At 44.2% G+C, this 25,631-nt stretch overlaps 1 protein-coding gene across 2 annotated transcripts in view; it reads right to left on the minus strand.

Annotated features, from left to right (window-relative positions):
* The window catches only part of NLK (nemo like kinase), a 142,154-nt gene that overhangs the window by 62,400 nt on the left and 54,123 nt on the right, over positions 1 to 25,631 (minus strand). For both annotated transcript variants that reach the window (XM_089494045.1, XM_089494044.1), the window contains exon 2: positions 3,741 to 3,870. In XM_089494045.1, coding sequence (XP_089350171.1) covers positions 3,741 to 3,870 — 130 coding nt within the window. The remainder of the gene's footprint in view (positions 1 to 3,740; positions 3,871 to 25,631) is intronic.

Genomic DNA, 25,631 nt, shown 5'->3' on the forward strand with positions numbered 1-25,631 from the left:
TCAGTCACCAAATTATTTGCTGGGTGAGATTTCAGCTTAACCTCTTGGCATTCATTCTCTGGGATCCTGCAAGGTTCCACCTTGTTCCTCATGCTGTTCAACATCTACATGAGTGATGAGGAACTTTTGGCCCTTCAGATGACTATAGGTCCTTACCAGCCCAGTCCATGTTTGCTGGAGCTTCTGGGAGATGAAGTTCAAAACACTTGGAAAGTCAAGGGAAGTAATAGTGCCACTCTATTCTGCCTTGGTCAGGCCTCATCTGGAATACTGTGTCCAAAGGAGGTCAACCAATATAGAGATGGGTCTGGAAACCATGCCTTATGAGGAAAGACTTAGGGAGCTGGGTATGTTTAGCCTGGAAAAGAGATGGTTAAGAGGTGATATGATAGCCCTGTTTAAGTATTTGAAGGGGTGTCTCATTGAAGAGGGAGCAAGCTTGTTTTCTGCTGCTCTAGAGAATGGGACACGGAATAATGGATGCAAGCTACAGGAAAAGAGATTCCATTTTAACATTAGGAGGAACTTCCTGACAGTAAGAGCTGTTTGATAGTGAAACACACTTCCTCGGAGGCTGGTGGAGTCTCCTTCCTTGGAGGTCTTTAAACAGAAGCTGGATGGCCATCTGTCGTGTATGCTTTGATTGAGAGTTCCTGCATGGCAGGGGGTTGGACTGGATGGTCCTTGGGGTCTTTTCCAACGCAATGATTCTATGATTCAAAGATTCCTCACTGAGAGGTATAATTATGAGGTTTGGATTTGGCTGACAACAGACAGTTCACTTTTTCATCAGACTCTCATGAAGCAGTGAATGAGAACCAACAAACAGAGACACAATCCAGGGGGGGGGGGGGAAGGTTCTGTTGGTGGCTAGTTTTCCAAGCTAATGGTGTCCAGCTAGTTCGGAAGAGGGCTGCACTCTCTTTAAAGCATCAGGTTCAAGGTGTGGATGTGCTTGTAAATCCATGTTTCGTCACCTGAGCCACAAATATCTGAGGTGAGGCAAGCACCTTTTACCAGGTGAGATTCAATCGCCAACTACTATTCTAATGGTATGCTTACAGCCTGGTATCATCAATATCTGCTCTGGTAGCCTCCCAATGTTATAGACCATTATAATATCCTTCAGTAATGCCCTTGAAGACAGTCCAAATACTTCAGTTAGTACAGAACTGCAAGAATACTATCTGGAATTGGCCATTATCATATTATCTGGCTGCTTGAATTGTTTTGGGTCTTGACTCAAGGTGCTGGTTTGAACCGATCAAGTCCGTCCTTCATAGTTTGCGGCCACAATATTTGAAAGGCTGACTCTACTCCTGTGCTTCTGCTTGTGTCCTGAGATCTTCAGATGATTCTCTGCTACAAACAGATCCAGCAACAGATTACTTGAGTGAAGCTGTATTTTGTTTAAACTGAAAAACAGTTTCCTAAGCGAGATCATCCTGGCACAATTTGTGTTGAGTTTCCAGTGTCAGACAAAGTCACTACATTTTAAAACATTCTTGCAGGCCTTTTCAGTAATACTAAAGGCCTGTTACAGACTGCCAAAATAAAGCTGCTTCGGGTCTCTTTGGATGTATGCTATTTAAATGATGCATGGGTCCTAAGAGTCCGGAGGTTGCGCCAAAGCCACACTCCATTCCTAAGCACTGGAGTGCAGCTTTGGTGCAGCTTCTGGATTCTTAGGATGCTCGCGCCAAAACCACACTCCATTCCTAAGCGCTGGAGTGCAGCTTTGGTGCAGCTTCCGGATTCTTAGGATGCTCGCGCCAAAGCCACACTCCATTCCTAAGCACTGGAGGGCAGCTTTGGTGCAGCTTCCGGATTCTTAGGATGCATGCATCGTTTAAATAGCATACCTCCAAAGAGACCCGAAGCAGCTTTATTTTGGCAGTCTGTAACAGGCCAAAGTCAAGATTTAAAGTTGTACTTTGTGCTGCTGTGATATTTGATATGTATGTTCCTTTTCAAATATGCTATTATTATTATTGCTTTTAATTTATGTTTTCAAGTAATGTTTCTTCACTTTATTACCGGTTTTACTCTGCAATATTGTTATCTGCAATGATCCAAGAATTTCAGCTGTAGGGTGACTCATAAATGAAAGAAAGCAACAAACAAAAACATAACTACAAATAGCTTCTTCTCCCACCTACAGTTTTTTTCTTTGTGAAAAGGCCTATAAATTATATAAAGAGATGTTGTCTAATACTTACAGTAAGCAATTAACATTTCACATATACTTTTGGTCCATACAAATTCAAGACTGAGCTCAAATGACTTTCTTACAGATAGGTAGAAGAAGCTGAAAAGATGAATACCTTGCTTAGGGCCATGGAGACATTGCACAGCACAACTCCACAATAAGGAATGCATGACCATACCACCATTCTCCACCAAAGTTTAAAATGAATGCCTCCAAAGGCTCATGTTTTTTGAATCATAGAATCATAGAATCATAGAATCGTAGAGTTGGAAGAGACCACTAGGGCCATCCAGTCCAACCCCATTCTGCCATGCAGGAAATCCAAATCAAAGCATCCCTGACAGATGGCCATCCAGCCTCTGTTTAAAGACCTCCAAGGAAGGAGACTCTATCACCCTCCGAGGAAGGAGTGCATTCCTCTGTCGAACAGCCCTTACTGTCAGGAAGTTCCTCCTAATGTTGAGGTGGAATCTCTTTTCCTGTAGCTTGCATCCATTGTTCCGGGTCCTGTTCTCTGGAGGAGCAGAAAACAAGCTTGCTCCCTCTTCAACATGACATCCTTTCAAATATTGAAACAGGGCTATCATGTGCTATATTTGCAAGCATTCACAAGAAGTGTCGAGAGAACATTTCAGGGGACTCTAGGGACCAGCAGTTTTGTTACCACTAGGAACAGATATTCCGTTGGGACCAAGGAAACACTCACCCAAAGCTGAAGCAAGCGCCACTAACTCTGCAAGTACTCCTACGCAAACGTTTGCAACATCCACATGTTACTTCACACTGGCCGCTGCCTTCATTCTTAACTCCTTCTGTAGCACTGGCCATGTTTGCACATTAAGCAAAGTTGCAGTTTAGCACAACATATACAAGCACAAACAAGCTGTAATGAGTTTTGTTTGTATGCTTACCCTCCCCATCTCCTTATCCTGGTATTTTGGACTTCAACTCCCAGATGCCCTAGCTGGTCATACCAACAATCAGGAATTCTGGGACCTGTTGTCCAAAACATATGGAGGATCAAAATTTGGGAGACGCTGTTGTAGAGCCAAGCAGAGGAGTTCAGAGTCTTTCGCTTCACCATTTTATTAGTCCTGCCGTCCCATGTTATCCAGACCCATGGCAAGCATGAACTCGGTTAAACAAGGCAGCTCTGGTGCCTATGGTTTGGCGTTGACTACTCTGAAACCAATCATTGCTAATGTTAACCACAAATCATCAACCCAGATGACACAATATAATGCAGTTAAAGAAAGGCTGAAGTGAACGTTTCCAAACTCATTTTTTTGGACATGCAGAATGAGGAGCTGGAAAAGAAATCCAAGGAGCCACTGGCTCCATTCCTCTCCTTGCTCAAGTGCAAACTGTCATTGTGGAGCTTGTCTCAGGTAAGCAAGGAGGTAAATGTAACTCACGAGTGTGATTTAACCAGTTTCAGACACGTAGCTCAGACATGCCTGCAATGAAATACAAGCTCTCATCCCATCGAAATCAAAATGCATCTATCAAAAGCAAGTTGCAGACCACTTACATTGTCATGCTTAAAAAAACACAACATCTTCAGTTCGCGGAAGACCCTTTTGCAAGAGACCAGATTTTGGAAGACGTTGGGCATCTTTTTGAGTGCAACTCTCTTTCCATCTCGTGGATCTGTTACTGACCTGAGGAAGAAAAAAGGAGACGATTAAGCGTCAAAGCTGATTTAAAACAAGTTCTACCTTCCTATCCAAAGAATGACCATGTTAAAAGAATTTTAAAGATGTCCAAGCGGCAAATTTATGACAAGTAAAATTCCTGTACAGGTCTTGTTGTGTTTCATCCTGAGTTCCCAAAGGATTACAGACATAATGCAACACCGTGCGGTATTCAGTTACGAGATTTCCATGCACTCCAACCCTTGATGTCCGATCAATAAACGGAAGTATCTCATTGCTTACATTTCTCTTTAATTATTCTATTAGTCCTAGGACACCTTTCTCATTACAACCCTTTGCAATATTAAAATGCTATAGTACATTGCCTTTCAATGCCGCCGGCTAACAAGATTAATTTGGTAAATGTTTTAAAATGTTACTCCTTCTGCAGCAGATTAGGCCACGCGGCATATATTCTGGTGCAGACGAATGGGCTGACTTTGGCCTCAAAGGTCCATACCAATGGATTTTCAAAATTGGCTGAAAATGCAACCCGAAATAACCTGAAGTCACCTCTATTTTGTATTTCCTGGCTTCCCAGCCAATTTATAGTAGAATTATTCCCAGTTTGGTGGAGTTGATGTGTTAGAAAGGTGAAGCAATGTACTTTAACTCTCATAAAAATAGAAACCATCCCCTGGTGAAAGGCAAGAGTGTAATCTGTCCTAGAAGTACTGACCCTCCTCTACTCTTTCATCCATCCATCCTTCAGTATGAACACAAACAGTTAAGTCTCTTGCAATTTTGTAAGTTCTTTGACACTGTCTTCCTCTGTTTCATCCTTTAGATCCTTTCGTTACATGACCCCTAAGTCTTACTCTCGACTTATCCATGGGTCATATTAAAATTCATAGGCCTGTTCCAGACTGCCAAAATAAAGCTGCTTGGGGTCTCTTTGGAGGTATGCTATTTCAATGATGCATGGGTCCTAAGAGTCCGGAGGTCGCACCAAAGCCACACTCCATTCCTAAGCGCTGGAGTGCAGCTTTGGTGCAGCTTCTGGATTCTTAGGATGCTCGCGCCAAAGCCACACTCCATTCCTAAGCGCTGGAGTGCAGCTTTGGTGCAGCTTCCGGATTCTTAGGACGCTCGCGCCAAAGCCACACTCCATTCCTAAGCGCTGGAGTGCAGCTTTGGTGCAGCTTCTGGATTCTTAGGACGCTCGCGCCAAAGCCACACTCCATTCCTAAGCGCTGGAGTGCAGCTTTGGTGCAGCTTCCGGATTCTTAGGACGCTCGCGCCAAAGCCACACTCCATTCCTAAGCACTGGAGTGCAGCTTTGGTGCAGCTTCTGGATTCTTAGGGTGCTCGCGCCAAAGCCACACTCCATTCCTAAGCGCTGGAGTGCAGCTTTGGTGCAGCTTCCGGATTCTTAGGATGCTCGCGCCAAAGCCACACTCCATTCCTAAGCGCTGGAGTGCAGCTTTGGTGCAGCTTCTGGATTCTTAGGGTGCTCGCGCCAAAGCCACACTTCATTCCTAAGCACTGGAGGGCAGCTTTGGTGCAGCTTCTGGATTCTTACGATGCTCACGCCAAAGCCACACTCCATTCCTAAGCACTGGAGTGCAGCTTTGGTGCAGCTTCTGGATTCATAGGATGCTCGCGCCAAAGCCACACTCCATTCCTAAGCGCTGGAGGGCAGCTTTGGTGCAGCTTCTGGATTCTTAGGGTGCTCGCGCCAAAGCCACACTCCATTCCTAAGCGCTGGAGGGCAGCTTTGGTGCAGCTTCTGGATTCTTAGGACGCTCGCGCCAAAGCCACACTCCATTCCTAAGCGCTGGAGTGCAGCTTTGGTGCAGCTTCTGGATTCTTAGGATGCTCGCGCCAAAGCCACACTCCATTCCTAAGCGCCGGAGTGCAGCTTTTGGTGCAGCTTCCTCCCAAAACCTGCCCTCGACTTATACATTATAGTCGAGTATATATAGTAGGTCCAGCAACATAGAGTAGAATTATTTCTGTTGGTAAAAATCTTATCTGCCATTGTCGGCATATTTAGCACCAAGTTCATGTTCCACAATGACCTAACTTTGCCTTCCAGGAACTGTTTAATATTAACTTCATTTAAAAGATGCCATTCTTTTCAACAGAAAAAGAAGGTTCAGTCTCATTTCTTAAAAAACGTTCCACAGGCGCAAGTCCGAAATGACTCGAAGGTACCCAGAAACAAGTTTTATGGGACCGCTGCTCAAACTACACTCGAATACTGGACCGTGGTCTGTCCGTATTTTAAAGTTAAAACAAAAATCACAAAGCAACAGTTCATTTAATTATTCATGCAAAGCCTAGCCAGGCTCTGTAGCTGGTAGCAATATAACCCTAATGAATGTGAATGGCAGGGCGGTAATTTCACGCCATGTTGAGTTTGTTCTCTCTTAACTCGGAGTAGCAGCTGCTTTGGTTCAGCACAAATAGTACCAGAAAACAGAGATAAGTGCTGAAGCCTGTTACACAGGAATGCCTTTATTTTCTTTGTTGCTGAAAGGGCTGGCTATGCCCAGCTCTTCTGCCAGTTATCCCCATCTGTATGAGCTAATGAGTTACAGGCGGCACAGATAACAGCCGGCTCCGACAGTACCTTCCAGTGTCTCGCCGTTGTTTTTAAGGAGGCCATTGTAGTCATTCTGGACAGAGGGATTTTCTTTTTTTAAAGTGTTAAACTTCTACATCATAAATAGGACTATTATACCATTCACAGCAGCGAAAGAAGAATGGCTTTTTATAGTACATATGTGCATGGAAAATTAATTTGTTCAGTGCTCAAGGGACAAAAAGGCAACATGACACCTGAACGCCTAATTGGTTTACAGTGGCATGAGCCTCTGTAGGCAACTGGGGGCATCATCAGGTGTTTCATGTACCTGACAGAACACACTGTCAGTCAGTGTGTTCTGTCAGGTACATGAAACACCTGATGATGCCCCCAGTTGCCTACAGAGGCTCATGCCACTGTAAACTGTAAACCAATTAGGCGTTCAGGTGTCATGTTGCCTTTTTGCCTCGGCATAGCCAGCCCTTTCAGCAACAAAGAAAATTTGTAAATGTACTTAAGATTTTAATTTCCCCCTAAAAATAAAATACTGATTCACCCATAGAGGCTAAATCTTTATAGCCACCATCAACCAGCGTTTTACACTGTAGCATGAAGAAAAACCCAGGCCGACTTCCCAGTGGATCCTGCCGCCTAAATTTTGTCAGATGGGAAGAACTGCCAAAAGATTGCCCATTTCTAGATGTTTCTTTTTTATTTAAATGTTTTTATTAAATTTCACAAAATAAATTATTATATAGTGCATTAAATAAACATTGTATAATTATCCGTATTAAATATTTAAAGTACCCACCATCAAGCTTGATTTTTAACCTATAATACATTGACCTGTTACAGACTGCCAAAATAAAGCTGCTTGGGGTCTCTTTGGAGGTGTGCTGTTTAAACGATGCATGCATCCTAAGAATCCGGAAGCTGCACCAAAGCTGCACTCCAGCGCTTAGGAATGGAGTGTGGCTTTGGCGCGAGCATCCTAAGAATCCAGAAGCTGCACCAAAGCTGCACTCCAGTGCTTAGGAATGGAGTGTGGCTTTGGCACAAGCATCCTAAGAATCCAGAAGCTGCACCAAAGCTGCACTCCAGCGCTTAGGAATGGAGTGTGGCTTTGGCGCAAGCATCCTAAGAATCCGGAAGCTGCACCAAAGCTGCACTCCAGCGCTTCGGAATGGAGTGTGGCTTTGGCGCGAGCATCCTAAGAATCCAGAAGCTGCACCAAAGCTGCACTCCAGCGCTTAGGAATGGAGTGTGGCTTTGGCGCGAGCATCCTAAGAATCCAGAAGCTGCACCAAAGCTGCACTCAAGTGCTTAGGAATGGAGTGTGGCTTTGGCGCGAGCATCCTAAGAATCCAGAAGCTGCACCAAAGCTGCACTCCAGCGCTTAGGAATGGAGTGTGGCTTTGGCGCGAGCATCCTAAGAATCCAGAAGCTGCACCAAAGCTGCACTCCAGTGCTTAGGAATGGAGTGTGGCTTTGGCGCGAGCATCCTAAGAATCCGGAAGCTGCACCAAAGCTGCACTCCAGCGCTTAGGAATGGAGTGTGGCTTTGGCGCGAGCATCCTAAGAATCCAGAAGCTGCACCAAAGCTGCACTCCAGTGCTTAGGAATGGAGTGTGGCTTTGGCGCGACCTCCGGACTCTTCGGACCCATGCATCATTTAAATAGCATACCTCCAAAGAGACCCCAAGCAGGTTTATTTTGGCAGTCTGTAACAGGCCATAGTTCCGATTTCAGCATTGCATTTCCAACATTTGTTTTGGCAATTCTTTGTCATTTTTGCTAACACTACTGGCGTCAAGTACCATCTAAATTTTCTTGTATGGTGTAATTTTTAGTAATTTTCATTCTTCTTGACCAGTTATTTTCCCATTGTATAAACTGAATGCTTGGTCCAATATCCTGTGCCCATTTAATCATACAATTCTTTACACTTTCTTGTTCTAACTCCTGTTTTAATAGCAATTGATAGATTTTTGAAATTTCCTGGGTTCCTTCTTGTATGATGATGATCTTTTCATTTCTAGATGTTTCTGATGATGTGCTGGAGCGAAATGACCAATGAAGCACATTGAGAATAGCCAGTGTTGCAGCAGACTGAAGATCTAATGTCCAACATAGAATCATAGAGTTGGAAGAGACCACAAGAGCCATCTAGTCCATCGCTATTCTGCCATGCAGGAAATCTCAATCACAGCATCCCCATTGACAGATGGCCATCCAGCCTCTGTTTAAAGACCTCTAAGGAAGGAGACTCCACTGCAGTCCGAGGAAGGAGTGTGTTCCACTGTCGAACAGCCCTTACCCTCAGGATGTTCCTCCTAATGTTGAGCTGGAATCTCTTTTCCTGGAGCTTGCATCCATTGCTCCATTGTGTCCTAGTCTCTGGAGCAGCAGAAAACAAGCTTGCTCCCTTCTCACTATGACATCCCTTCAAATACTTAACCAGGGCTATCATATCACCTCTTAACTGTCTCTTTCCCAGGCTAAACATTCCCAGCTCCCCGAGTCTTTCCTCATAGGACATGGTTTCCAGACCCTTCACCATTTTGGTCACCCACTTTTGAAGATGCTCCAGTTTCTCAACATCCGTTTTGAATTGTGGTGCCCAGAATTGGACACAGTATTCCAGGTGGGGCCTGGCCAGAGCAGAATAGACTGGCACTACTACTTCCCTTGATCTAGACACTATACTTTTATTGATGCAGCCTAAAGTTGCATTGGCCTTTTCAGCTGCTGCATCGCACTGTTCACTCATGTTCAATTTGTGGTCTACTTGGACTTGTAGATCCCTTTCACATTTAGTCTCATTCAGCCAGGTGTCACCCATCCTATATCTACACACTTCTCTTTTTTTGCCCTAAGTGCAGTACCTTACATTTCTCCGTGTTGAATTTCATTTTGTTAGCTTTGGCCCAGCTTTCTAGCCTGTTCAGGTCATTTTGAATTTTGATCTTGTCCTCTGAGGTATTAGCTACTCCTCCTCCTAACTTGGTGTCATCTGCAAATGTGATAAGCATGCCCTTATCAATGCGACGGTGTACCTTCTATCTGGCCCAGTGCTTCTAGAGCTATCTGATGTAGTGGACTGGCAATTATTGTTTGCCAATGTGTCAGGGACAAGTACCATACTTGTGCTCACTGGCTACAACTGATTCTTTCTCTCTTGGAAATTCAACAGGGAGCAGCAGTCAATGGTTTGGGGACCAGCTCTAGTACATGGACCACCACTTTGAGTTGCACTGAGCTGGTCTGCTGTAATGTCTCTCTCTGATACCAGCCTCTACACCAGCGATTCACAAACTCTGGCCTTCCAATTGTTTTGTACTTCACTTCCCAGAATCCCAAACCATTGGCCAAGATGACTGAGGCTTCTGGGAAGTGAAGTCCCAAACATTTAGAGGACTCACGTTTGGGAAGCACTGCTCTACACTATAACTGTGGGAAATGTAAACCAGTATGAGGTTCAAGAATGTAAGGCCTGTTACAGACTGCCAAAATAAAGCTGCTTTGAGCCTCTTTGGAGGTATGCTATTTAAATGATGCATGGTCCTAAGAGTTCAGAGGTCGCACCAAAGCCACACTCCATTCCTAAGCACTGTAGTGAAGCTTTGGTGCAGCTTCCGGATTCTTAGGACCCATGCATCATTTAAATAGCATACCTCCAAAGAGACTCGAAGCAGCTTTATTTTGGCAGTCTGTAACAGGCCAACGTCTGGAGAGGATGGCTTATAGGAGGTTTCCCCTTCTAAATTTAACATCAGCTCCTAGTCTATCTAAGGCTGATGCAAACATGTGCACACCTGTGGGAAAACATATGAGAATGCCATTTTTAATACGCATAGTGAGAAATCTGAATTCATCTGAGAGGACAGCTGCTGACAAATTAAGAATTTGGTAGACTATACTATAGATTAGCTGTGGCTCAATTTCATAGTTAATCCATTACAGTGCGTCCTCGCCTTACGTGGGGGATCCGTTCCGGATCCCCTTACGCGGGGGATCCATTCCGGATCCCTCCGCATAAGGCGAATTCCGCCTATGCTCGAGCCCCATTGGAAACAATGGGGCTCGTGCGCGGCAGCGTGGCGACGCAGGTGCGCGCGGGGCGCAACGGGCGCGCCCATTCAATTGAATGGGACGCGCTGCCCCTTCCGCCCCATGCGTGCGCCGCGGCTTGAGCGCTTATGCTCAAGGCCGCGTATGGCGCAGGCACACTGTACATATATATTTATACAACCAAATTTAAAGTGATATCGTGTCTGTTTTAACAGACACAGAAGCAACTGAAATGTACTACCTGTGCTAAAGCCTAACAGAAAAATCAATATGTTTCTATATTTGTATGGCAGACCCAAGAAAAGAATCCAGCGTGTCTTTCTGCTGATACAAAGGAAGGCCAGATGACAAATGAATCCAAAGATCTTCATTCAATTCATCTGAGGTCCCAAATACATTTCATATTAGCTAGGATTCATTTCTATTTATCAATGACCTGGATGACAGAATTGGGAGCATACTTATCAAATTTGCAGATGACACCAAATTAGGGGGAATAGCTAATACCCCAGAGGACAGGATCAAGATTCAAAATGACCTGAATAGACTAGAAAGCTGGGCCAAAGCTAACAAAATGAAATTCAACACAGAGAAATGTAAGGTATTGCACTTAGGGCGGAAAGATGAAATGCACAGATATAGGATGGGTGACACCTGGCTGAATGAAACTACGTGTGAAAGGGATCTAGGAGTCCAAGTAGACCACAAGTTGAACATGAGTGAACAGTGTGATGCGGCAGCTAAAAAGGCCAATGCTATTTTAGGCTGCATCAATAGAAGTATAGTGTCTAGATCAAGAGAAGTAATAGTGCCACTGTATTCTGCTTTGGTCAGGCCCCACCTAGAATATTGTGTCCAGTTCTGGGCACCACAATTCAGAAAGGACACTGAGAAACTGGAGCGTGTCCAAAGGAGGGCAACAAAAATGGTGAAGGGTCTGGAAACCATGCCCTATGAGGAACGACTTAGGGAGCTGGGGATGTTTAGCCTGGAGAAAAGAAGGTTAAGAGGTGATATGATAGCCCTGTTTAAATATTTGAAAGGATGTCATATTGAGGAGGGAGCAAGCTTGTTTTCTGCTGCTCCAGAGAACAGGACCCGGAGCAATGGATGCCAGCTCCAGGAAAAGAGATTCCACCTGAACATTAGGAGGAACTTCCTGACAGTAAGGGCTGTTCGACAGAGGAATGCACTCCTTCCTCGGAGGGTGATAGAGTCTCCTTCCTTGGAGGTCTTTAAACAGAGGCTGGATGGCCATCTGTCAGGGATGCTTTGATTTGGATTTCCTGCATGGCAGAATGGGGTTGGACTGGATGGCCCTAGTGGTCTCTTCCAACTCTACGATTCTATGATTCTATGATTCTATGATGCTGTTGATCAAAATGAGAAATACAGAACTGAAATGATGATCCGATAATCACCAGAAATACAGCGTTTTATACCGTAAAACTGGGAGAAATTTCATTGTTTTTCATAGGAAGGGCTGGTTTAATTGGACTTCCTTCTTAAGAAGGAAAATTCCCTGGTCAGTTTCGCAGAAATTTATCTTCATATTATCATGTAACACAGCAAAGAAACACTGATATATAAGGTGGCCATATGATTAAAAAATGTACATTACACATGCACACTATGAACAAACATAGGCCTGTTACAGACTGCCAAAATAAAGCTGCTTGGGGTCTCTTTGGAGGTATGCTATTTAAATGATGCATGCATCCTAAGAGTCCGGAAGCTGCACCAAAAGCTGCACTCCGGTGCTTAGAAGTGGAGTGTGGCTTTGGCGCGACCTCCGGACTCTTAGGACCCATGCATCATTTCAATAGCATACCTCCAAAGAGACCCCAAGCAGCTTTATTTTGGCAGTCTGTAACAGGCCATAGTTTGCCAGAGCAATGTAAATTTTTAAACACGCCTTTCACAGCGTAGCTCCTCTTCCATCACAGTATTTTAACCGACGTACTTTGAAACGTCTGAGTCTGGGTTTGAAACCTTTGGGTCAATGTTTATCTGTTAGAAACAATTTCACACTGTTCATTTTTGGTAAAGGTAAATTTGTTAAATTTATTTGCAATCACAAATACATGTCAGATTAGCTCGAATTCACTTCTGCGATGCTGTTGGTTCAATGTGCACAAGATGACCAAACTAACAACGACTGAAATTTGATGGAGAAACAGTCTTTGCCATCTGGTTAAAGATAGAAAGAGTGTTAAAATACTAGTAAGAGATATGTAATTCCTATAGCAGTGATGGTCAACCTTTTAGATGCCGAGTGCCCAAACCGCAACCCAAAACCCACTTATTTATTGCAAAGTGCCATATCCCTCTGGCTTTCTAGTAACAAACTCCAGCAAACTCTGTGCTGGGGCGATGGCACATGTGCCCACAGAGAGGGCTCTGAGTGCCACCTCTGGCACGCATGCCATAGGTTCGCCATCACTGTCCTATAGAAAGAGCTCTGTCTTGCCACATGTGCACACCAGTGAACAAGAACTTCTTTTCCAGTCATCAAAATATAGAAAGCAGGTGTTCATATGCACCCATATTCCTGCCTTCACTTAGAAAGAGCAATTGACTTAGAATATTTGTTGCTGTTGTGTGCCTTCAAGTCATTTCCAACCGATGGCGACCTTAATGCGTGCCACCTTTGGCACGCATGCCATAGGTTCGCCATCACTGTCCTATAGAAAGAGCTCTGTCTTGCCACATGTGCACACCAGTGAACAAGAACTTCTTTTCCAATCATCAAAATATACAAAGCAGGATACTTGCCAAGGAAACCAAGGGGTTTCCTTGGCAAGTATCTTCAGAGGGCGTTTGCCATTGCCATCTTCGGAGGCTGAGAGAGTGAGTGAGTTAACCAGGTTTACCAAATGGGTTTCCGTGGCCAAGCAAGGACTCAAATACTGCTCTCCACGGTCACAGTCCAACATTTAAACCACTATGCCATGCTGGTAGTTCATTTCTTTTGGACTTCCGAAACCGCTTGGCCGTTCACAAGTCAGTATCTGTTACTTCGTGGGTTGGCTGGTGGGTGGAATAATGTGTTTTAGAATAGTTTATTCCTGATGTTTCATCAGCATCTGCGGCTGGCATCTTCTTCTCTGAAGAAGAAACATCAAGAATAAACTCTTCTAGAACATGGCCACATAGCCTGAAAAATTTAAAATTAACATTATTGAAAACATGACTAAAACAAGCAAAATATTGGAATGGGCGCAACCGGCGTACGAATCTTAACTGTGAAAATGCACTCCTGGACGCAGCCAAAACCTGGAAGTGAACCTGAGATTTCAGGACGAACATAACCCCGTCTGCCACAGGCTGAACTGCTACAGTTTATTTTACATTTTACATTGCGCACGCTATGGTTATGTTCAGCATAATGGCCCTTTGTGGTCTCTTCCAACTCTACGATCCTATGAATGTGTTGATGTTGTTGATGTTCAAGTAACTTCCAACTTATGGCAACCATAAGATGAATCTAGAGAGCCAATGAGGTGCTGTGGTTGGAGCATTGGACTATGATTCTGGAGATCAGGGTTCGATGCTTCCATGACCTTGGGCAAGTCACATACTCTCAGCCTCGGGGGAAGGCAATGGCAAACCTCCTCTCATCAAGTCTTGCCAAGAAACCCCATAATAGCTTCAAAGTCGGAAATGACTTCAAGGCACACGACACATAAGTACGTAGAGAGATCTTGTAGCACTTTTGAGACTAACTGAAAGAATGAAGTTGGCAGCATGCGCTTTCCCAGACTTCAGTCTATTTCCTTAGATGCATATATAGGGTCAAGTATGTGGAGAGATCTTGGAGCACCTTTGAGACTCACTGAAAGAATGAAGTTGGCAGCATGAGCTTTCCCAGACTTCAGTCTACTTCCTCAGATGCATTTAATCCAATTGTGGAGTTTTCTCGGCACGATTTATTCAGAGGAGGTTTGCCACTGCGTTGATAACAATAATGTATTGCCGTCAGATCACAAATATCTAAAAGTGACTTGCAAAAGCATGGGAGTCTCATAGGAACTAACTAAAAGAGCAAGAGCAATCTGAGGTACCTCCAAACCAACTGAACTACAACAGAAAGAACACCTGATACAAAATGTAGGTCTCTAGAATCATAGAATCACAGAGTTGGAAGAGACCACAAGTGTTTGAGTAACACCAGTCTAGGTCACTGCTAGACACTGGATTTGATGTTCCTCATTATCAACAATTGGATCAACAATCAGAATCATAGAGTTGGAAGAGATCCCAAGGGCCATCCAGTCCAACCCCATTCTGCCATGCAGGAACTCTCAATCAAAGCATCCCAGACAGATGGCCATCCAGTCTCTGTTTAAAGACCTCCAAAAGAAGGAGACTGCACTACCTTCCAAGGGAGTGCGTTCCACTGTCACACAGCTCTTACTGTCAGGAAGTTCCTCCTAATGTTTAAGTGGAATCTCCTTTCCTGCAGTTTGCATCCATTGCTCCAGGTCCTATTCCCTGCAGCAGCAGAAAAAAAGCTTGCTCCATCCTCAATATGGCACCCCTTCAAATATTAAAATAATTCTAGTACTGTCATGCCTCCAGAGCATCTTTGATGCTCTTGAGACATATATTTAGTTGAGATTATATTAGCTTTTCTATGTATTAGTTTAGAAGGGGAAATAGAGATCTACAGCTTTAAGAAAGGCAAGGATTGTGGGGAAACCCAGGGTCTCTTACTGTCTCTCTCCAGCTAGTTTCAGTTGTGTAGTAAGATTTCAGCCAAGTCAGACCTGGAGAGAGTATTTTCCTTTGACAAAGATAAGTCCACAGAAGAAGAAAGATAGTCCTCAGAAGAAGAAAGATAGAATCCACCAAGAAGAGAGGGCAAGGTATTGAGGAAGGACTATTGAGAAAGAAGAAATCAGTTTCACGTTTTGTGTTTATAACCAGTAAAACACCGCCCCGATTGACCTCAAAGGGGTGGGATATAAATAAAATGTTGTTGTTGTTGTTGTTGTTGTTGTTGTTATTATTATAAAACCTTTGAAAACTTAAGAAATTTGTGGACAAGTCTTTTGTTCAGGCTGTGTTCCTAGGAGCCAGAGACCTTACTACACCCAAAGTCCATAGCATTGCTCTTGGGACAAAACAAGTACCATCAATTATTATTATTATTATAGGCCTGTTACAGACAGCCAAAATAAAGCTGCTTCGAGTCACAGTGAAAGTATAGTGTTTGAATGATGCATGCGTCCTAAGAGTCCAGAAGCCACACCAAAGCCACGTTCCAGTCCTTAGGGCTGGAGCATGGCTTTGGTGCGACTTCTGGACTCTTAGGACGCATGCATCACTGAAACACCATACCTCCACTGTGACTCGAAGCAGCTTTATTTTGGCTGTCTGTAACAGGCCATAGTTTATTTTATTATATCCCGCCTCTCTCCCAGCATAGGGACTCGAAGCGGCTATTCTCCTTTTCTTCTCCTGAACGATTTTGGGACAGTTTCGCCTGATGGAGAAGAAACCAGTGGAGCTGCATGATGTGCTTGCTGCATTTTGCCTGGCCGATAAAGGTATTGCTTTGTTTTTAATGGATGTTGTATTTTGTTTTAGTGATTCCTGTTCTATGAGATTGCAGTTCCCTCCTCTGCTTTGTCAGGATGTTGCACCCTAGGAGACTGGCGGCCAAGTGAGAAGCAGACAGGGAACCCATCCATCCATCCGCTCTTCATCCACAGGGGACCTCTTTCAAGCCCGCAAAAGGTTTTCGCTCAATAAGCCTCAGCTGTAGCTGCAGAGGAGAGATAAAGAGTCTAAGAGGGTTTAACCTAAAAATAACTTTTGAAAATTGACGCAGATAGAAGATAACAATTAAACACCTCGCGTTACAGAATTAACTCATACAAAACCCGATTTATAAACGCAGGAACTGCAACCAAAGGAAGGAACGTATACACCAGGGGTAAGCAACCTTTTTGAGCCGGGGGCCGGGGTGCTGTCCCTCAGACAACTGGGGGGGGGGGGGCGAACTCAAAATGGCGCCCGGAGCGGCGTGGAAGCTGCGGCGGGGGCGGCAATCAGCGGCAGGACCGGGATGGGGCCGGTCCCAAGGCCTCGCCAGGCCGGATCCGGCCCGTGGGCCGTAGGTTGCCGACCCCTGGTATACACACTTATCTCCAGCGCACTTGTCGCAAACTTTCTTTGTCCTTTTGAAAACTTGCAAACAGCCATTCAGAAGCAGATGCTGTTGGTCTGTCAGATTTATTTATTTATTTATTTATTTATTTATTTATTTATTTAGGTATTTATACCCCGCCTTTCAGCCCTAATGGCTCTCAGGGCGGCTTACAATTATTATTTTTGATCAGACAGTCCCCTGCCCTCAGATTCCAGAACGCAGTGCAATCCTTGAGCTTTTCTGTTTTGGAAATATGCATCTGTTTCGTGGTTTGCATCATCTTTGGGTTGTTGTTGTTGTTGTTGTGTGCTTCCAAGCCATTTTTGACTTATGGTGACCCTCTAAGGCAAACTTATCTGAGAATGAGAAAGAGTGACTTGCCCAGGGTCACCCAGTGGGTTTAAAGAACCGGGAAAGCCAGGGATTTTGTAAGTTCTTTAGCACTGTTTTCCTTTGCTTCATCCTTTCCATCCTTTGTTAGAAGCCCCTAAATTTTACATTCGACTTATCCATGGGTCATATTAAAATCTATAATTTTGGCCCCAAAACCTGCCCTTGGCTTATCATCATAGAATCATAGAATCGTAGAGTTGGAAGAGACCACTAGGGCCATCCAGTCCAACCCCATTCTGCCATGCAGGAAATCCAAATCAAAGCATCCCTGACAGATGGCCATCCAGCCTCTGTTTAAAGACCTCCAAGGAAGGAGACTCTATCACCCTCCGAGGAAGGAGTGCATTCCACTGTCGAACAGCCCTTACTGTCAGGAAGTTCCTCCTAATGTTCAGGTGGAATCTCTTTTCCTGTAGCTTGCATCCATTGTTCCGGGTCCTGTTCTCTGGAGCAGCAGAAAACAAGCTTATACATGAAGAGAACTTATGGTTGAGTATATACAGTAAAGAGAAGTTTATGCTAAGTAAGTACAGCAACCATGAGACCACCAGACTGCCCAGCTAGGAAGACTGTTGTTGCTTTAGGTTTAGGAAGCAATATACAAATGCTTGAATATACAAAAGGAGAATAAATTGCCTGAGTCTGATGCATGGCAAACCATGGCCTAAGTACAGCATTAATGCACTATACGAAATACCCTGATTTGAGAATATCACTTCCCTAATGTCACAGTAGATGGAACAAATCCTTTGTACTTCTGCAATTTGGATCTAGCTTAAGACCATGTATGCAAATATATAACCACATACACACGCAAGGTAATTGTAGAAAAGAGATTTCCCCCCACAATCCCGCCACCAAATGAATCTGAGGAAGCAGACTGAAGTCTAGCAAAGCTCATGCTGACAACTTCTTTCTTTCAGTTAGTCTCAAAGGTGCTACAGGATCACTTGACATACGATTATCCCTTTAGTCCAGCGATTCCCAAACTTTAGTCCTCCAGGTGTTTTGGACTTCAATGCCCAGAAACCCCAGCCAACTTGGCCAACAGCCAGGAATTCTGGTAGCTGAAGTCCTAAACACCTGGAGGACCAAAGTTTGGGAACCACTGGCCTGTTACAGACAGCCAAAATAAAGCTGCTTCGAGTCACAGTGGAGGTATGGTGTTTCAATGATGCATGCGTCCTAAGAGTCCAGAAATCGCACCAAAGCCATGCTCCAGCCCTAAGGACTGGAGCGTGGCTTTGGTGTGGCTTCTGGACTCTTGCATCATTGAAACACCATACCTCCACTGTGACTCGAAGCAGCTTTATTTTGGCTGTCTGTAACAGGCCACTGCTTTTAGTCCATCATATTTTGACAGTCTTGTAGGAAGGTTGTAGAAGGGAGGAGCGCTAGCAAAGACAAGATGCATACTGAACAGAACACGGAACAATATTTTGTTAGTCTTGACTCAGATTTATTAATTTCATAACATATATGATTATTTTACACATTGTAAACCACTTAGGGAGTGCTAGTTCACTGATAAGCGGTATAGAAATGTGCTTCCTATTGCTATTGTTTTTAAAGGAGCTTGCTATGGATGAGAGAGAATAACTACATCAATTTACAATCGCAATAAAAACATATTAGAAAGTTGAGCCGTCGAATTAGCCCTTGTAGGTTGCTTCTAGCGACAGACATTCATGTTGCATGAATTGAAGCAGACAGACAAAGAAGAAAGATTAATGTGGAAGGACATCATGAAGCTATGCATGTCCCAAGCTGTGTGTAGGTTTAGGCACTAAAACCCACACACTTATTTGGGCCTAGATGTACACCAGACAAGGAAAAAGTGGCACATGTGCTCATCTCCTAACATTTAGCTGGATACCAGCTGCAGCATTTTGCACCAGTTCAAATTCAAAGTCTTCAAAAGCTGCCCATAGGGAGTCCTGGTAGTGCAGTGGTTAAACACCAGTACCACAGGCACAACTTTGTAAACTCAATCCTGGAGGGATCCAGGTTGACTCAGCCATCCATCCATTTGTTGGTCGGTAAAATGAGTCCCCAGCTTGTGGGGGGAAATTGGCTTACAGATTGTAAACCGCTTAGAGAGTGCTGCGTTCACTATGAAGCAGTACAGAAATGCAAATGTTATCGTCTTGGGTAAAGCACAACCCTAGAAGTTATAGAATTGTGGACTAGTGAAGTAAGATCCGTCGCTTGCAAGAGGAGTCCTGGCCTGCGCTGCAGATGAAGAACACAGAAAGCTGTTCTGCAAATAGTTTTTTGTGGCTTTTTCCAGCTTCAGAATTCTCTGAAGACGCCAGTCGCAGATGCTGGTGAAACGTCAGGAATAAACTCTCCTAGAACATGGCCACATAGCCCGAAAAACCCACTAAAAACTATGGGTGCCAGCAGTGAAAGCCTTCGACTTCACATTGTTCCGGAAAGCTGCTTATCGAAGAGTAAGGGAGGGTCCAGGATGACATGCCCTGCGTCTGCTAAGCAAAGATTAAGAGAGACAAGAGCGCGCTTTTGCCGACCGTTCCGCAGTACTGGGCAGAAAGAAGATAAAACACATCAGAGATCTCCTACTATTTCGTGGCAACCACCAGGCTAAAGCTGTCAGACAAATGTGCAAATTATTAAAGGGAGGACTTATTCCTGGAAAGTTTACACACGGAAAGTCTACCATAAGACAGCACAATATATAAAAGGGGAGACAACTGGAAAGCATAACAAGTCGCGCAAACTTTCAAGTGCACAAACCAACTCCAGAAAGATGTAAAATCAAGAAAACTGTCCTGATGCCTTCTTCGACACTTCGCAACTAGAGCCAAACTAGATATGAGGAAACAGTCACTCACTACCCTCAGTGTCCCATTCCTGGTTTAGACCAGGACGCAGCAGACATGTGAACAAAAATACCTGCCTCTTTCCACTCCATAGCCCAGTATTCGTTGGTTGACTCCCATCCACATACTAACCAGAGTTGATCCTGCTTAAGTTCCAAGACCAGGTTGCCCGGTGTCTTTAGGCTATTTAGGCCAACTTTTATAATGACTAGAGTTCTGAAAACTGCATGCGATGGTTGGTGTGCCTATATTCTGTACTGTATTCTGCTCTGGTCAGGCCCCACCTAGAATATTGTGTCCAGTTCTGGGCGCCACAATTCAGAAAGGACATTGAGAAACTGGAGCGTGTCCAAAGGAGGGTGACTAAAATGGTGAAGGGTCTGGAGACCATGCCCTATGAGGAACGACTTAGGGAGCTGGGGATGTTTAGCCTGGAGAAAAGAAGGTTAAGAGGTGATATGATAGCCCTGTTTAAATATTTGAAAGGATGTCATATTGAGGAGGGAGCAAGCTTGTTTTCTGCTGCTCCAGAGAACAGGACCCGGAACAATGGATGCAAGCTACAGGAAAAGAGATTCCACCTGAACATTAGGAGGAACTTCCTGACAGTAAGGGCTGTTCGACAGTGGAATGCACTCCTTCCTCGGAAGGTGATAGAGTCTCCCTCCTTGGAGGTCTTTAAACAGAGGCTGGATGGCCATCTGTCAGGGATGCTTTGAATTGGATTTCCTGCATGGCAGAATGGGGTTGGACTGGATGGCCCTTGTGGTCTCTTCCAACTCTATGATTCTATGATTCTATGATTCTATGATATGTCAACATGAGAAAGCAAGTAGAAAAAAGGAAGAGCTAATAAAGCCAAATTCAGAGAGCTAAGTTTAAGAAAACCAACGCAACCCTATATTCTGACTTGACAGAATAATTAGAATTGAAAAGGATGAGTACAAACTATTCTACGAAGGAAAGTACAACCCTCTGTTCCTAATTTTTTATCTGATAGATACAGAGGCCATTCTCTTCTGTAGTCCTCTGGTCTCTATGGGAGTATAGGGCTGAAGCTCTATATTCTGCTTATCGTAGCCTCCAAGATCAGACAGGATCCGGTGCCTTTAGGGTTTTATTTAAGGTCTAAATACTTGCTTCATTTAAGACATCTGTCTGGCAATAGCTGAGAATCAGGAGGAGGGTACAATGCAACACAAAGTAAGGCAGGTTTTTTGGTGGTGGGAGGGACAACTTCAAGGTAAAGCGAAGTTTTGGGGGATGAGGGCATCTTAACTCATAGAAAAAGCAAAAAAATTGAATAGTGTTTTTGAAACATCAGACTGGATAAACTAAAAATGGTGGTTAATACCCACGTAAGGGGAGGACGGACTGTAGTATCTGATGGGCATCCATTTATTTTCAGCAATACAGTGGTACCCCGGGATACGAATTGATCGCGTTACGAAATTTCCGGGGTACGAAAAAGTTAGATTGGAAAAAACTGTTCCGGGTAACGAAAGATTTTTCGGGTTACGAAATTCATTTCGGCGCGAAATTCAAATCCGAAGCGCGGCTAGCGGCTTTCCAGCGCTAACGGAAAGCCTTTTCGGGTTGCGAAATGTATCGGGTTACGAACGGCGCCGCGGAACGAATTAATTTCGTAACCCGAGGTAGCACTGTATCAATATCAGTCTGAGACCTGATGTAGGCTCCCATCACCACAGAAAGCTTCTTCAAAAGGCATATTTTATGCTCGCCTTCCAAAAAGTTAACATACTTTGGACGTGAGGGCGATCTGGCTGAGACATCTGTCACCCCATTGATTGTCAGGGTTGATTCGGCTGATCTGGCTGTCTAGGCGGGTGTCCCCTTCCTCCCTCACCGCTCCATGTGCGTCCCTCCCGAAGCTGCGCGCTCGGTGGAAGAGGACGACCATCCCAGATAGAAGGAGTGTACCGTTCTTCGGTCAAGGGTATACGATAGCTGCGCTCCCCTGCTAGAACCTCCAAACAAGCTCAAAAAGTTAACTTGGGCCTGTTACAGACTGCCAAAATAAAGCTTATCGGGTCTCTTTGGAGGTATGCTATTTAAATGATGCATGCATCCTAAGAATCCGGGAGCTGCACCAAAGCTGCACTCCGGTGCTTAGGAATGGAGTGTGGCTTTGGCGCAACCTCCGGACTCTTAGGACCCATGCATTATTTAAATAGCATACCTCCAAAGAGACCCCAAGCAGCTTTATTTTGGCAGTCTGTAACACGCCATACTTTTCAGAAAACATTCAGGGCAGCTGTGTTGGCCATTTAACAAATGCAAACAAAAACCCATCGGTGATACCTTTATCGGCCAACCGAAAGGCGCAATATACTTGTTGCAAGCATTCGAAGCTCCATGGGCTTCTTCATCAGGCAAGATGTTACAAACCAAAGAGGAGGGGGGAAAAAGACTTTTCAGGTACAACTAAAAGCAAATGTGCTATTCATCTGTAACTAAGACACAGAAGACTGTTCAGAAAGCATACAGAACGTTTGCCAGGGCTATCAGGTTAACAGATGGCCACATAATAAATCCAATTTAAACTGTGTTCATCTTGAGGGCAATGGGGGTTTTTCTTATCAGGTCAGAGACTGCTGTCATTTTAGCTCTAGTGCATTGTGGTTCACGCAAGCGTCTGGAGAACGCTCCCCAGAAACAGTCGTTTGTGGTGGCGGCTGAAATTTTAAAGGACTCTCTACCTCCATTTATCTGGTCTCCAAATTGCCTTCCAGTCATTAAAAATCATTCTGAATTGTGCCCTCTGCAAAGTTTAAGACTTAGAGCCCATACAGACAGGCCAAAATAAAGCTGCTTCGGGTCACTTTGGAGGTATGCTATTTAAATGATGCATGTGTCCTAAGAGCCAAGAAGCCATGCCAAAGCCATGCTACAGTCCTAAGGACTGGAGTGCAGCTTTGGTGCAGCTACTGGCCTCTTAAGACGCATGTGTCTCTGAACATCATACCTCCAAAGTGACCCGATGCAGCTTTATTTTGGCATGTCTGTTCAGACCCATCGTGTTCTTGTTTTTTCCTGACCAGAAATGTATGGGCTTGTGGTCTTTAACATTTCCTAGTAACACCAAAGAGAAAACTCTCTCAAAGGATTGACATCAATGTGTCATCTTGATTCAATCAACAGTTGTGGGAAAGAAACCTGTCTGAATCACACTGTTTCAGACACAGGCCTGTTACAGACTGCCAAAATAAAGCTGCTTGGGGTCTCTTTGGAGGTATGCTGTTTAAATGATGCATGCGTCCTAAGAATCCAGAAGCTGCACCAAAGCTGCACTCCAGTGCTTAGGAATGGAGTGTGGCTTTGGCGCGACCTCCGGACTCTTAGGACCCATGCATCATTTAAATAGCATACCTCCAAAGAGACCCCAAGCAGCTTTATTTTGGCAGTCTGTAACAGGCCACAGGGAGATTTCACAGGACATAGGATGCACCCGGTCACAGGTTCACGCTACCATTGAATCAGATCAAGGGACAATGAAGAGGACCTCTTTTAAGTCACATTTATTTCACACCTAAAATGGTCGGACTCCTTCCACAGAAGGGCCAGGAGCAGCATCAAATGTGTACCAAAGAATATCATTACATCACCCCTCCATTTTCGCAGTCTTGAAGTGCATGGTCTCGATTATTCACAGAGGTGCAAACTCCATTGGCTAAAATGGCATGTGTGGCCATTCAAGCCAATGGGGATTGAATATATGCGAGTTTCCGTTTTCATGGGGGCTCCGGAACAGATCCCTGCGAAAACGGAGGGGCGGCTGCATATATTTTGAAGCCAAGTACTTATTTGCCATTCAAGAAGCAACACATACACATGGGTATATATGTGCTGAAGTCCAAGTAGGAGAAACAGCATCAACTAGCCCCTTTCTTTTCTAAGTAGGGCCCAAGGTGCACCCTCCCATCAGAAACATACTTGAAGCATAACTTCCACAATGAAGAGGACCAGCATATGGAGAAGAGATGGTTAAGAGGTGATATGAGAACCCTGTTTGAATATTTGAAGGGATGTCGTATTGAGGAGGGAGCAAGCTTCTTTTCTCCTGCTCCAAAGAATAAGACCTGGTGCAATGGATTCAAACTACAAGAAAAGAGATTCCACCTCAACATTAGGAGGACCTTCCTGGCAGTAAGAGCTCTATGACAGTGGAAGACACTCCCTTGGAGGATGGAGCAGTCTCCTTCTTTGGAGGTCTTTAAACAGAGGCTGGATGGTCATCTGTCAGGGATGCTTTGATTGAGAGTTCCTGCATGGCAGAATGGGGTTGGACTGGATGGCCCTTGGGGTTTCTTCCAACTCTATGATTCTATGACTCTACATGAGATTACAGTATATACTCGACAGTAGGTTGACCTCATGCATAAGTTGAGGGCAGGTTTTTGGACCAAAATTATGGATTCTGCCATCCAGGGGTAGATTTTTAACAAGAATTATATGTTAATTGATCCTAAGTAATTTGCATAGAGAAAAATGAGAGAGAGAGAGAGAGAGAGAGAGAGAGAGAGAGAGAGAGAGAGAGGTGGAATGCTTTCAGTGTTGGATTATGAATCTAGAGACTAGGGTTCAAATCCTTACTCGGCCATGGAAACCCACTGGGTGATTTTGGGCAAGTCATATTCTCTCAGCCCCAGAGGAAGGCAAAGGCAATCCCTTTCTAAAGAATTCAAAGATATATCCACGTTAGTCTGTCGAATCAGTATGCAGAGAGATCTTGTAGTGCCATTAAGACTCATTGAAAGAAAGAAGTTGGCAGCATGAGCTTTCCCAGACTAAAGTCTACTTCCTCAGATGCATTTAGTGGAGTGGAAATTCCTGCCAAGAAAACCCCATGCTAGGTTGAAACCAACTTGAAGGCACATAGCAACAACAAAGCCAAAGCAACATCTTGGACTGCCTGAAGGATGAGACTTCTCCCTCCTTTAACTGTATTTTGTATTGTATTACGATTTTACTGTACACCGCTATGATCATCGCGGAATAGCGGTCTATAAATAAAACATATTATTATTATTATTATTATTATTATTATTATTATTATTATTATTATTGACTGTTATGGATGACAGTTTGGAAAAGATGCCTGTCTCACAGCACCTATCTTTGACCATGTTCTTTTAAAAGATAAAGCCATTATTATTGCCAGACATGTAATTGTCTGAAGAACTGTGCAATTTAATAAAACAGGGCAAGACAGAGGTCTCACCCAAACTCCCAATGCCCTCAGAGCTCATGTTTATTTGGGGTGGCAACGGCGATTTGGCTTCCAGGGAGCTCAGGTGACTGCCACACTGATGGCAAAATGTCAAGCCAGTAATTATACCTTGCAGCGTAGAGCCACTGTTGTTCTCTTTCCCTCCTCTTCTTTAATCAGCTTCATTTAATACTTTACAATCCTAACCCTTGAGCAGAAAAACAATTTTGTGACCTCCTCACTGCAGTAACTTTTAAAAAGGAAAATATTCTTAGGCCTGTTACAGACAGCCAAAATAAAGCTGCTTCGAGTCACTTTGGAGTTATGGTATTTCAATGATGCATGAGTCCTGAGAGTCTGGAAGCTTCACCAAAGCTGCACTCCAGTCCTTAGGACTGGAGCGTGGCTTTGGTGCGGCCTTTGGACGCATGTATCATTGAAATACCATACCTCCAAAGTGACTCGAAGCAGCTTTATTTTGGCTGTCTGTAACAGGCCTCAGAG

The sequence above is a fragment of the Sceloporus occidentalis genome, unplaced genomic scaffold (genome assembly GCF_023333645.1).
Source record: "Sceloporus occidentalis isolate IW3139 unplaced genomic scaffold, rSceOcc1.0.p SCAF_69, whole genome shotgun sequence".
Classification (NCBI taxonomy): Eukaryota; Metazoa; Chordata; class Lepidosauria; order Squamata; family Phrynosomatidae; genus Sceloporus; species Sceloporus occidentalis.